This window comes from Leucoraja erinacea, chromosome 7 (assembly GCF_028641065.1).
Source record: "Leucoraja erinacea ecotype New England chromosome 7, Leri_hhj_1, whole genome shotgun sequence".
Taxonomy (NCBI): domain Eukaryota; kingdom Metazoa; phylum Chordata; class Chondrichthyes; order Rajiformes; family Rajidae; genus Leucoraja; species Leucoraja erinaceus.
The window spans coordinates 44073274-44086525 of NC_073383.1; the positions used below are offsets into that span (position 1 = coordinate 44073274).

Sequence of the window (13252 nt, forward strand, 5' to 3'; positions counted from 1 at the left end):
CACTTGCCCACGACTCTCCCATATCCCTCCAAACCTTTCCAAGCCATGTACCCATTCAGTGTCTTTTAATGTCATAATTGTACCTGCCTCTACCACCTGTCTCAGTCAGTTCATTCCATGTACGTATCATCCTCTGTGTTAAATCCTTCTCCTATCATCTTAAATCTGTGCCCTCTAGTTTTAACCCTGAGGAAAAGTCTCTGCATTTAGAAGCCTCTCCCCATCACCTCTGTGGAAGTACATTCACAAGGAGGACTGCAAGAGAGCAGTTCACTACCATCTTCTCAAGAGTCATTAGAGAAAGGAAACAAATGCTGACCTTGCCAGTGACGTTTAGGTCATTACCACATATATTAAAGAAAGTAGTTGACCAGGTATATGGCACCCTGGTCTAAAATAAAGCTATTAGGCGCCACCCCATTTGCTTTTAAGGAATTTACTTATCATTTTCATTTGTGATCTGGGTGTAAAAATAAACAGTGATATGTTATTCAATAATAAACACATTTCTGATTTTTCCATTACAATTCTATTTATTTCTGTTATTCCATACTTTGTCCCCGAGTTTAAACTCTACCTCAGTCAAGCGTACTGGAGCAGCCTCATCATTTACAGTACCACAGGAGTGGGTCAGCTAAACAAAAAAGACCATTGCTCCTTTGTGCCTTTTGTAAAAAATGCATGAAAAAAAATAAAAACAATGTTGAAAGGACATCTCACAGGCACATTAGAGAGGCATAATGGAGTCATTTCCAAGGTGCAGTTAAGAAATATAGGAAGCACAAAATCATATGAAAGTCAAATGCAACATAAATTTTAAAATTGAGAATTTGCTGAACTTGGTCACTTTCGGCCAAAAATCAGTGAACTTGTTAGTTTTACTATGAACCTGCTTTTCAAATTATTTGTATGCAATAATCTTGTGAATTATATGTCTAAGATTAACAACCACAAAAATATATCTTGTGTTCATTCCATACATTCCCAAAATATTTTGTTTAAACAAAATTTAGAGAATTAGAGAATAATTTTTAACAAACAAAATTCAGTGAGAATAAAGAAAATCCCTCTGCACCGTCCATTCCTTCCACGACTAACCTCTCAATTCCCATTCACGAACTGAGATGAATAAGCACACGTTGTTTCTCATGAATTTGGTTATCTTTTAACCAATGATAAAGATAAAGTAATCTTCAAATATTTAAGGAATGATTAATGTCCACTTCAATCTGATTTTTTCTTCCTCAGATTTCTGCCTCCACACAAGTATCTCTTACAGCACAATGAACAACATTGAACTGTTAGGTATATGGAGGTCACCACAGAGACAAGCAACACACCAACAACATCTAGACAGTGGTACTGGATCCAGTTGAGGTCATGAGCTGCAGGACGTAAGTGTTCTGCCCCTCTGTGCTTCATCACAAATTCCACCCAATGGATAGAGACATTCATCGGCTCAACTAACCGATCCTTATGCCTTGCAGATAACTGCATCATTGTTTCTTTGTACCTATAATAGAGAAGGACAATTGATATTAGCTTGATGCAATGGACATATGATTGACATAGAAAGGAATGCACTTGAAGCACAAGAAAGATATAATAGATTGCAACCATAAAGCTCCTTTTGACAAACAAGTGACGACTTTAATCCAAAAATGAACCATGGCGACCAGGGGATCTTGATGTAATGTAGCATAGCAAAATGATACTGCATTGATTATAATTTGAAGATGAATTATAGATTAAGTACATTTCCAGTACCTTTCTCTTCTGGCTAAGCTTCAAAATTATTTATTTTCTTAGATATTGAAAGATAATTTAACAAAACCATTATTGCATATCATAACTGTGTATCTACCAAGGAACTTACAGAGGGATACTCTTACTATGCTGATATAGTATTCCTCTGAAGTTTAAGGATTTACATCATTAGGGCGGCACAGTGGCGTAGTGGTAGATCTGCTGCCTTATAGTGTCAAAGACCTGGGTTCAATCCTGTCTACGGGTGATGTCTTTACTGAGTTTCTATGTTTCTCCGTGTGCTCCAGTTTCCTCCCACACTCCAAAGACATATGGGTTTGTCGGTTAATTGGCTTCAGTAAAATTGTAAATTGTCCCTGACGTAGTGGTGTGTAGTGTACGCTAGTCAACACAGACTCAGTTTCCACGCTGTATCTCTGAAGTCTATTGTCTAAATCTAAAATAATTCAAACTCAGAATAAATAGAATTAAATATGGGATTAATTTACACATTTTATTTCTGAGAAATGGATAAAGAAATTTGCAGAAACATCCATCTCACTTTGCACAAGAAGATAAGTAACTTACTCCACAATAGTTAAACAGTTTCTAGTGGGCAGGGAAGTCACAACATTTGTCGGCATGGTCACGTGACCTCGGGGGTTCGTTCACGGGCTTTTAGCCAGTTATCAGCGCTCCTCCCAGCGACAGGAGCTGTGTTTTGTAAGGTCAGCTTGGCACGCGGTTTTCACGAGATTTGGTTTGGTTTTCTGTGAATAAAAACTATTTCACTCAACCTGCCTGGTCTCGATTCACTGTTTTTTATTCATCAGTCATATTCCACAGCTACATTTTGATTTACAAGTGAATCACCAACTTTTTTCATGTGAGACCCATGGCCCAGTGGAAAGCATTCTTATAGTAGCCATGGACTTAAAATGAAAGTTATCGAAACAAAAATCCAGAATGTCAACCCACTGCAGCACTGTAAGCTGCCCCCACTGAACAACAGGTACAGTCCCACAACATTATTTGAAGAGTAGGTTTTCCCTAATGCCCAAGCTAATATTCCTCAAGCAACATAAGTAATTACCTGAGCATTATTACATCATTTCTGGACACTTATTTTTAGTTTATTTTATTTTATAGATACAGCATGGAAACAGGCTCTCTGGCCCACTGAGTCCACATCAACCAGCGATCCTCATACACTAGCACTATCTTATACACAAGAGACAATTTACTATACTATTTTTACCAAAGCCAATTACCCTACAAACTTCTACGTCTTTGAAGTATGGGGGGAAGCAGTAACTCTAATGCTGCGCCATGCCACTTGTTTTGTCTTAATATGGTTTTCTATTTCCTATATATTAACAATAATTAATAGATCCTCATTAATTGTTAGTGATTTGGGATGCCCCAAGATTATGAAAGTCAAGAAATATATACAAATTGTTCACGTTTCTAGTGTTAGAATAGAATCATTCACATCACTGACCTGGTATTGTTGATGACTGCATTTAAAGCATTGACTAGGTCATGAGAGCTCATATGCTTTATGTCCAAACTGATACCAGCACCACGATCCACCATATGTTTCACGTTATAGTACTGATCCCCAAACAGTGGCAGCATGACGGATGGCACACCATTGCAGATAGCCTCGTAGATTCCATTAGTCCCTCCATGGGTGATGAAGGCTCGTGTTTTGGGATGTCCTAGTTCATAGAAGAGTGAAACAAATAGCATCAAACATTAATGTGACCCATTACATTTTGGCTACAAGGCAATTATCAACAATTGCAGAAGGAGGCGAAGCTATGAAAAGTGACAGGTAGATTCAAATTAAGTTTAAAATTTTATATGGGCAGGTAATAATTTTGTTTCTCAGTCAACAGCTTCACTAATTCAAGGCACTGGGAATTTTACCCGTTCCTTTATTGTGAAAAAAGAATATTGACATTAATCATACCACATTAAAGCTGGACTTTGCAATTTAAATCTTAGACAGTGCCTTGAAATTGAGTATGTCCTGTTCCTAATCTAGCTTTGCATGCTCCAAGATGGCTAATTCGGCCACAGATGGGGCAGGAGGTAGCTGAAGGGACATCATCAAAATGACTGAGTTCCCGACCTATGCTAGAAGGGCAATGTTCAGAACTGGTGCTGTTGGGACTGTTGACTGGTTAAATACTGAGCTGCGGTGCAGGTCTCTGTGGAGTTTGCACATTCTCCATGACTGTGTGTGTTTTCCTAAGGCACTCAGTTTCGTCCCACATCCCAATGTTGGGTTGGTTGATTGGCAAATTGACAAGTTGGCAGGTGACTGGCAACTTTAAATTATCCCTAACATAGGGCAGAAGGTGGTAGAATCAGGTGCAGTTTCTTGATATGTGTGGGAAAATTATTAATGAGAAATAAATTGGCAATATGACTAATGGGTATGCTCTAAAAACCCACAGAGACTCGATTGGCTGAATGGCCTCCCTCTAAGTCATAAGAAGTTAAGAGAAAATTAGAATGTTGTTGTTGTTGGACCTTGCAGTTATAACTTGCAGTTTCCTGTGTTATATCACTGAGTATTCTACAGTGGTACTTAATTGAGTGTAGAGTGGGAAATGGGACCAGTTGAGAGGGGGCAACTTTTGTCAGCATGGACGAGTTGGACAAAAGTGTCTTTGTTTCCGTGCCGTATGACTCCATGTGTTTGTCACCCTATGGATACTCAAGATCAACCTGAATCTCTCCTTTGCCAATCAAAAATCTTTCAACCAAATTATATGACCAATTTGCTAAATTCAGATAAATAAAATCTTACCCAGTAGATCATTCTGTGGTAACCATTTTACTAATTTTGTGTTTGGTGACAGTGTAGTGGGAATCTCTCCAGTATATCTCCAGAGGACCTTAAACAAAAGAAACCTTTAACAAAACAATGCTGAATTACCAACAAAGGAGAAGATGAAGGAAGAGACAAAGTGAATTAAGAAAGAGCAATAAAAGTGCTTCCATCTGTTGGCAAGGTAACAACGGTAATTACAAGCATTAAAGAACATCAGCAACTTCCAATGATCTTATAGCTTGTATGCAGCAAGCATTGCCAGAGCACAATAGAGAGGAGTGTTATCAAACAAATAATCTAAAGCTAAGATGCATGTGGCAATGTTAGGGGAGGAGATGCCAGGACATCAGCAAACTGGCATTGTGGGTAACAAGGCAGTGAAGGTAGGTATGTTACAAAACCTACCTGAATTGTGTTTGAGAATCTGCCCCACCCCGTGTGAATGATTTTGGCGCTGTTTATTGGGGGCGGGTAAAACGCGATTTTTACTAGGCTGTTGCAATCGAAAATGTTCACTGCTTAACGGAAAATCGCTGAAAGACCCCGTCGCAAAGGGATTATTAGTTTTTATGGCCTTGTATAATAGTTTAGTAGTTTAAAAATCACTCTCTAAACCCGCGACCTCTCGCAGCCCCAGGGTTTTATAAAGCAAACAAGGTATGTACCTTATTTTGTATTTTAAAAGGGGCTTCTTAAGAACCCTGTATATAAAGTTTTCTATAGCGAGTAGCTCATTTTGGGCTCTTTATATCCCGCAGTATTTTTCTGGGCATTTGAGGGCACAAATCCACTGCAATGTGAACGTTCTAAACCAGCGCATTCACAGGAACCCACTAGAAAGCCGATTTAAATTGACTTTAATTTACAGCAATTGAACACTAAATTCCTTCCATTGGGTCTATAAATTGATGTAAATGAGATTTAAAAATCATGTTTTATTGTGAATTATTTGTGAATATTATTTGGACACTTAGGCTATTTAAAAAGTTAATCATTTATTAAGAAATGGATAGATGTTTAGATCTAGGAAGTTTGAAATTAGCTACAATTGGGTAACTAACTAATTATATGCTTTAATTTCAGGTCCTCCAAGTAAGATTATTTTATATTTGTTTCAGAATGGTTCAATCTATGATAACTGAATATTTCATTCAGTTCTCTTAATTTTTAAGAAGGTTATGGGCTTTTGACTGTCCATGATCACAGACCTTTTGTTATGTCCATAGCCTCACCAAGTTGCCAATTTCCGAGTATGAAAATGGCCATAACTTTTTTTAATACTGAAGATATGAAAGTGAATTAGGTAACAAATTAAACTTCTTTTTATGCTTTATCTGATGGGATAAATTGCAGACTTGATTTTTTAAATCTCAAAATTTTGTAACATTGCTAGTGAAGGCTCTGCTATAAGATGGTGAAGAGAGCAAAGGGAAGATGAGAGAGATTAGGAGGGAGCTGCAAGGAGGGAGCGTGGCCAAGGAAGTGGGGTAAGGAACCTGGTTATGCAGATTTAGAGCTGCTTCCTTTATCTCACCCTTGCTTTTCACCAACCTGGTGAAACCCTTTCACCAATCTCAGTCTCAGGAAGGCGCTGAGAATGAGAGCAAGCACTGCAACCAAACTGAATTTGGACAGATACAGACCTAATGTCACCTTAGCCTCACCTCGGCCAGAGGGAGGATGGCGAGTCAAAGTAAACCAGCTTTCAGAGGTCCTCTTTAGCATTTGATTTGCATTCTCGCACAGAACACAGAATCACTTCCACATCTCATCCTCTGCTTACCTTCTCCTTAAGCCCTCCATTTATTCCCTCCACATCCTTTTTCTCATGCCACCTCTTTTTCTACGACTTCACCTCTCCCTGTCCCTGTCCTGCACAAATTCCATCTCTTCTCATCCTTTTTATCTCCTTACTCTTTTCAACATTCTTTCTCCCTGCCCATCCTTTCTCTTCTCATCCTTGCCTCAACTTCTCTCTCTCGTTCCTCCTCATTATTACTCCTCCGTGCCCCCTACTGTTCAGGAACAAACTTATTCTTCAGTATTCTTCCGTCAATGTCCCAAAAATGCCTCATGTCAGGTGCAATGCAAACCTGCACATGAAGCCCTGCAATGTTACACACCCATCTTCCAGCAGGATGGGCATGGAAAAAGCTTTTGTCTGGGCTCCCACTCACCACAGTTGGAAGCCTCAACAACTCCTGTGTAATTTATTTGCATTTCCATCATGCTGTGATTATTCTTTGGGAACTGTAGTTTTGCCTTCTTTACCTAAAAATTAGTTATGCTTGCTTTCGAGGGAATACAGTAATACAGGCAGTTAAATGGGCTGATTTTCAGGTTTGTCCTGTGGAGGGATTGAATGTTCCAATGGTTTCGAAGAATGAAAACAATCTCACTGTAAGATGCATGTTTCCTATAGAGCATGACAGGCGAGACACAGCGAAAATATTCTCCCAGAACATTATCAATGGTGCTGCAATCCTGCACTGCCAGAGTCCGCTACCCATGTCTCTGTGGTATTAGATGCATTAGAAATAACACTAATTAGTAATAAATCAGTAACGATGTTACAGTAAATTAACCATAACATTAAATTATGTTGTAAAGAATGAGCACAATTGTCTTTAATGCTTACCATTTTCAGGAATTAGTATTTCAATTCAGCATTACCCACTCACCTTCTGAGGAATTTGCCCCAAAGCATCTGCAATACGATCGGCTATTACACGAGGAATTTCCGATACCATTGATCCCAGGGTGAAGATTGCCACACCATGCTCTCCAGAATTGGTTACAAATTCTTCCAGTTCCTGTAAAATTGAGATTTGGTTGACAAATAATGTTCACAAAGAGTTCCGGCTCATATATTTTGGCAGCTGCTGTAACGTCTTCAGGCATGAAATGATCAAATGAGGGCAGCAGTCCAACCCCACGGTGTGCTTGTGGAGAGCAGCAAACAATGCAACACATCATTGAAGCATGCCCTCAACAAAGACTCAAAGGAGGACTTGTCACCCTTCATACAGCAAATCAAGAGGCAACTGCTTGGCTAAAGGACTTTGCATTAGCTAAATAAATAAATGATCACTGGTGCCTTCGAAGGAAAATGTTATCATAAATCGTCCACTATAACATTGTGTTTTTTTTAGAGAAAGTGATATCCAGAATGTGCTATTGGATACAATTACTGTGTTTAAGTGACACTTAGACAGAAACTAAAGTAGTCAAGATAGAAAGGATACCGTCTTAAAGCGGGTAAATGAGATGAATGTAAATAGACAAAACGGTCAGCATGGACGTGCTGGGCCGAACGGCCTGTTTTTGCATTGTATGACCGATTAATGTGGCTCGGCAAGTCTAGATATTCATTGTAATGCTTCCCTTTTTATCGGTCTCTGTTGTGACTGGCAGGGGATGAAATTCGGGTGTGGAGGGGGGGGTTATTAAATTGCTCGCACCTGAGGCAGAGGTTTCCTCTCCTTGCAGTTGATGCCTCCAACAAGGACCATGTTTGGCATCAGGGGTCTGGGATACTCCATGATAAAGTCGTATCGCATCAGCCAGATGGAGGTCTGGCTCAGTAGCTGGACCAGAGTCACGTCCTTCTTCAGAAACCTGATGGCCAGCTCTTCAAACGGCGCGTACAGGAAACGGCAAAGCCACGGCTCCAAGAAGTTGACCAGCAGGTTTTTTATCCTTTGCAGAAAAGTCATTCGATCGGTGTTTCCTGTGAAGAATCTGGGCACATAGGAGAGTGGTCTGGGGCACTGAGTGGCTGAATAATCCAACCCGCAAGGAATTCCTCGCAGCAAATTGACTGTGGGAAGGGAGAGGAACTCTGCAACGATCGCGCCGCAGGGGACAAAGGGATCAGTCAGCACCGCGCTGAAGTTTCTTTCGGCCAGCTCCGACATCAGCTCTGAGTTGTACAGCAGACTCTCACAAGTGGTCAGGAAGAAATCCCTAAGACTACCCGCCTTCCGAAAGATGTCCCCGATTTCTTGGAAGAAGGAACTGTTGGTTACAATCGTTGGTTTTATGCTTTCCATTAGTTCCCTGCTGTAGGGGACGGGGAAAACCTTCGTGGTGTAATGAGGAGATGGACCCATGTTCATACTGATTTCAGGTATAACCACGACCACATCATGACCTCTCTTCCCAAGTTCGTCCATGAGAGCCTTTAGGTTTAACCAATGACTTCCATCCACTGGTACCACCAACAGTTGTCCGCCCTCGGCTCCTCTCTGGAGACATGCAACAAGAAAGAGCAGGCACAGCGCACCGTGAGAAACTATCACCATTTTACAAAATAAAGTTCCCAGTTAGCTTTTCGAGTGCTGCTCTGGTCAAAGATTGGTTCTGGCCGAGTCCCAACTCAAACTGACGAACAAGCTGCAGCCGAACTGGTTCTTATCGCTAGGTTTGCAGTTGCATCATCAGCCTTTGAAAATCTGGCTCAGTCGTTCATTTCTCTCACGCACAGCGTTGCAACATAACGACGAAGCGCCTGCGTACAGGGTAACGCTGTGAGGAAGGAACGGCAGATGTTTACACCGAAACACAAAAATGCTGGAGTAACTCAGCGGGTCAGGCAGCATCTCTGGAGAAAAGGAATAGGTGACGTTTCGGGTCACGACCCTTCTCCAGCCTGTGAGTCAGGAGAGGTGTGTTTTGTTTATCCAGTTAAACAAAAAAGTTTGAAATGTAGCCTACAAGTATGTTGAGCAACTTGGCTTCCGAATTCACTACCATCAAAATTGCACTACAACCTGGCATCATGCTGCAGTTTTACAATCATGGTTGTATTTATCATTAATATTTGTATAATGATTAATCTGCCAGCGTTATGTGGACATGCAATTTCATTGCATCCCGGTGTATTTGACAATACATTGATTTACGAATTCTAATTGCAGTACCTCTAGCTTTAGAGAGAAAAGTAGAATGATATAATTGGCCAATCCAGTTAGCCTTCAGCCTGTTGTGCGCTCCATCTTTGAGATGCGTCTCCTGTAAAAATATTATATCAGCATTAATTGATTTTAAATGGGCTAGAACCTTACCCCTTTTAATTGGCTCATTAATGCCCCTAATGTTCCAACTACAAAATGTAATTCCTCCAATTTTCTCCAAAGGATCATCTTGCATTAGAGCTTACATGGTTTCCCTTGTTTCAGATGGACTAACACAATATTTAAAATCAACCTTTTGGCTGCTGGGTGAGTGAGCCCAATTCCAAAGCCCAGCAGGTATCTCCCGAGAAAGAGTGCCTTAAGAAGAGTGGATAGAGAATGTGCTAGATAAACTAAATAATAAAAAATAAAAATAAAAATCACAGCATTTACAGATACTGTTCGTGTGACCCACCCCTGGTGGGATATTTCTTGTAAACTTCCGTAGATGTTGGTTTCAACTAGCTCCGCCCCTTGTAGAGTAATACTAAAAAAAAAGGGACTGAGCACACACAGGGTAACAAAGATAAAACGGAGAACGATCCGTAAATAATTTCCTCTGGGAGAATTAGATATCTTTTTATACAATACATACTAAGCGGTTATTTATTGGTTCAATTGGAATATAAAACTTATTAACTTGCTTATTGAGATTAGTATGTTAAATACATAGCCGGTTTTAAATCAGCAGGCTTAAAGTTAATTAGTACCTCCAGCAGTTCAGCAGGTAGAGCAAGATCTCTCTCTCTCTCTCCTCCCTTCTCAAACACCCATCAACACCCCAGCAACTTCCCCAATCATTCTAATACTGTTTCTAAACTTCCTCGCATCTTGCTACAACACCCAATGCCTGTCTACATTTGCTTGACCCCTCTTTCTCTATTGTCCCCTGCCCTCTCCCTGGGCATCCCACTTTCTCTCTTCTCCACTTGACTATCCTAACTTTCCCTGGTTTCCTGACTAATCCACACTAAATCCCCCTTCCAATAACACTCTGTAATTCTCCCCCCGTCTCACTCTTCCTTCCCCTACCCCCTAAATCTTTATTACCTTACCCCTCCTCGCCAACTTCTTTAGCATATTCCCTCTCGCTCTGTCCTGCCAACTGCTAGGAAGTCTAGACCTTTTTATCGGATAGTTTTTAAACACCTTTTGGATATAAACAGATTCTTTAACCGTAACCTATATTTAGTAAGTCTCATGATTAGATATTAAGTGTTAAATTAAAATGGATGGAATAATATGTTTGATTTTTTTCTGTTACTGTGTTAGTGTGTTAGATAAATTATTATAAGTTTAAGTGGTTTTCTCAGTTGGGTTATTCAGAGAGAGATTAATCTCTCTCCCTGCTTCTCTCCCATGTGTCCTCCCTTTTCTCCTTCGTTTTCCCATACATTTCATTACTATCTCAGATCTTAGTCCAGACTTAGCCTGTCGCCATCTTATACGAACATTTTAAAACATTTTTTAAAACACATTCTAAACTTATAACCCCTTTTAAAGACCCCTTATAGATGCATATAAAAGGAGTGAATTAAACACACAAAATAACAAGCAGTGTAAGTTCAGGGTAAATAAAACATAGCCCTGCTAGTAATCAGTTAAAGTCAATTCAATGTATTTTCATACAGAGCTATGCGAAATGTTACTTATCTACATGTCCTTTGCTATATCTTGCGGATATTTAAATGCATCGTCTGGGTCGGTGAAGAAACATTCGGATTCTCTGTATGTGACCCTTAGTTTGGCTGGATACATTAGTCCATATCTTAAGCCTGGTATGTCTCTGAGGATAACTCGCGACTTGGTAAAGAGTGCTCTTTTCCTGACAACCTCTGCTGGATAATCTCTAAAGATTCTTATGTTGTCTCCTTCAAAAATCAGGTTTCTTGTGCTTGCAACTTTCTTCATGATGTCTTCAAGAACTGATGGGTTGTGTAGCTTCAAAATGAGTTGTCTTGGTGGAGCTCCAGATCCTGGTCGGGCTCTCTGAGCTCGATGTGCCCGGTCGAGTTTGGGTCTCTCAGGCAGATTAAGTACCTGTTGGAGTAAGTCGGCAGCAAAGTCCCGAGTGTCTTTTCCATCTTCCTTTCGTTCCTTCACCCCAACAATCCTTAAATTTTGGGGTTTAGAATGGCCTTCGAGATCTAGGCATTTTTCGGTCATTTTAACCAATTGCCCAGAGACACGGTCGAGTTCCTTCTTCAGTCTTTGACTTGTCTGAGAGATATCAGTAGTTGCAGCTTCCAGTTCTCTGATGGCGTTGTTTCGTTTTCTTGAAGTGAGAATGATGGGTTCCAGCTTGCTGCTGATATCCACTTCAACCCTTTTAATTTCTCCTTTCAAAGAGGAATTCACCTCCTCGATTCGAACTTGTAGAGTATCAATTTTTCCACAAATTTCTGTTTTCACAGCATTGGTCATCAAGTTTTGTATCTAAGTTTCCAAGCTTTTCAGCCAGCAATTCTCTAATGTCTTTTACCATACCCTTTCTTAGAGCTTGATCTTGTTCTTGCTCTTGTTCCATAGTAGAAATAAACCTTTCTTCCTCAGATTCTTGAGAAATGTCTTCACCTTCCTCTTGTGGAGTTTGCCCACGGGTTCTGTGTCTTCTCGGAGGTGGAGTAGGAAGGTCGCTATTAGGAGCCAGTTTTTTCATTTAAAATACCGGTATCCAGTCGGTATCGCGTCGATTTCTGATGACGTCACTTACGCTCCATCGGGCATCTGCCGGTAAATGGTTTTCTTCAGTCCATTTTTATTTTTCAGGTGTTTTAACGCGTTTTCTGTTGAAGACATTGAACTTTGTCAATGGTGCGCCATAATGTGCTACAATGCAGAGAACTATATTCTGCACTCTAAACCTGATTTACACAAATGTTGTAAGATGCAGAGGTAGCTCAAAGGTAGTTGAATGTGCAGAACAATACTAGGTGCCCGCAGGAGTGGTGAACGTAGAAACTTTAAATATTTTTCCATTCACCTTGTGAAAGTACAATTTGTCCACAACTATCATCTTTACTTTGCTAATAAAAGGGATACTGCACGTAAAGGTTCCTTGAAGGATTTATCTAGCAAAATATATGGGTACAACTCAAGAATAAGAAAGATGCAGTCACTTTGGAGGTTGGCATGAACAAGTTGGGCCGAAGGGCCTGTTTCCGTGCTGTATGTCTTTATGAGGTTATACTGTGCTGTAGTGCAAGACAGAGGGACACGTATGTAGGCAGATCATGGAAGATATAAAAACATGTTGTAGTGGGTGATTTTAACTTCTGTCACTATTATCTGGTGCTCCCTTAATGCTTATATGGGACAGAATTTGTTGGGTGCATCCCCAAGGGGTTCTTTAAACAATGTATAAATAGTTTGACTAGGGGAAGGGGCAGTACTGGACATCATTCACTAGAATGAGCCTGCCAGTGATCAAAACATTCTGGGACAATGATGATAATTTTATAAGTTTTAAGCCAACCATTGAGAGGCTTACAATATTTCAGAAATTTTAAATTGAAAGGATTTTGAGGTAAGGTATGTTTTCATAACTTTTCAGAAAATCACTAATTTCAACAGGTTGGAACATAGGGGGAAAAGGGAATACATTCTAAATTACAGCTATATTTTTCTCCCACCCTGTAGATTGTTCATGTTTACCACAAAGAGCTATAGCAGCAAATCTATTTTAGATTTAATATGGAATTGGATA

At 40.1% G+C, this 13252-nt stretch overlaps 1 protein-coding gene across 2 annotated transcripts; it reads right to left on the bottom strand.

The window, feature by feature from the left end:
* Positions 1–506: 506 nt before the first annotated feature.
* Positions 507–12311, bottom strand: LOC129698937 (UDP-glucuronosyltransferase 1A1-like). 2 transcript variants are annotated; one of them, XM_055638421.1, is made up of 6 exons: positions 9514–12311; positions 8053–9118; positions 7273–7404; positions 4568–4655; positions 3248–3467; positions 507–1513 (listed from the first exon to the last, which is right to left on the bottom strand). In XM_055638421.1, the coding sequence occupies exons 2-6, from the start codon at positions 8893–8895 to the stop codon at positions 1225–1227; spliced, it is 1572 nt and encodes a 523-aa protein (XP_055494396.1). In that variant the 5' UTR covers positions 8896–9118; positions 9514–12311; the 3' UTR covers positions 507–1224. The 2 variants fall into 2 exon arrangements, with proteins under 2 accessions (XP_055494396.1, XP_055494397.1); XM_055638422.1 differs by lacking the exon at positions 9514–12311 and having other exon boundaries at positions 8053–9461.
* Between the last annotated feature and the right edge of the window lie 941 nt (positions 12312–13252).

Coding starts and splice junctions, on each gene's coding strand:
- LOC129698937 (XM_055638421.1), bottom strand. CDS start 8,895: ATGGTGATAGTTTCTCACGGTGCGCTGTGCCTGCTCTTTCTTGTTGCA. Junction 7,405..8,052: donor AGAGGAAACCTCTGCCTCAG/GTGCGAGCAATT, acceptor TCAATTTTACAG/GAACTGGAAGAATTTGTAAC. Junction 3,468..4,567: donor ACCACAGAATGATCTACTGG/GTAAGATTTTAT, acceptor TCTATGAACTAG/GACATCCCAAAACACGAGCC.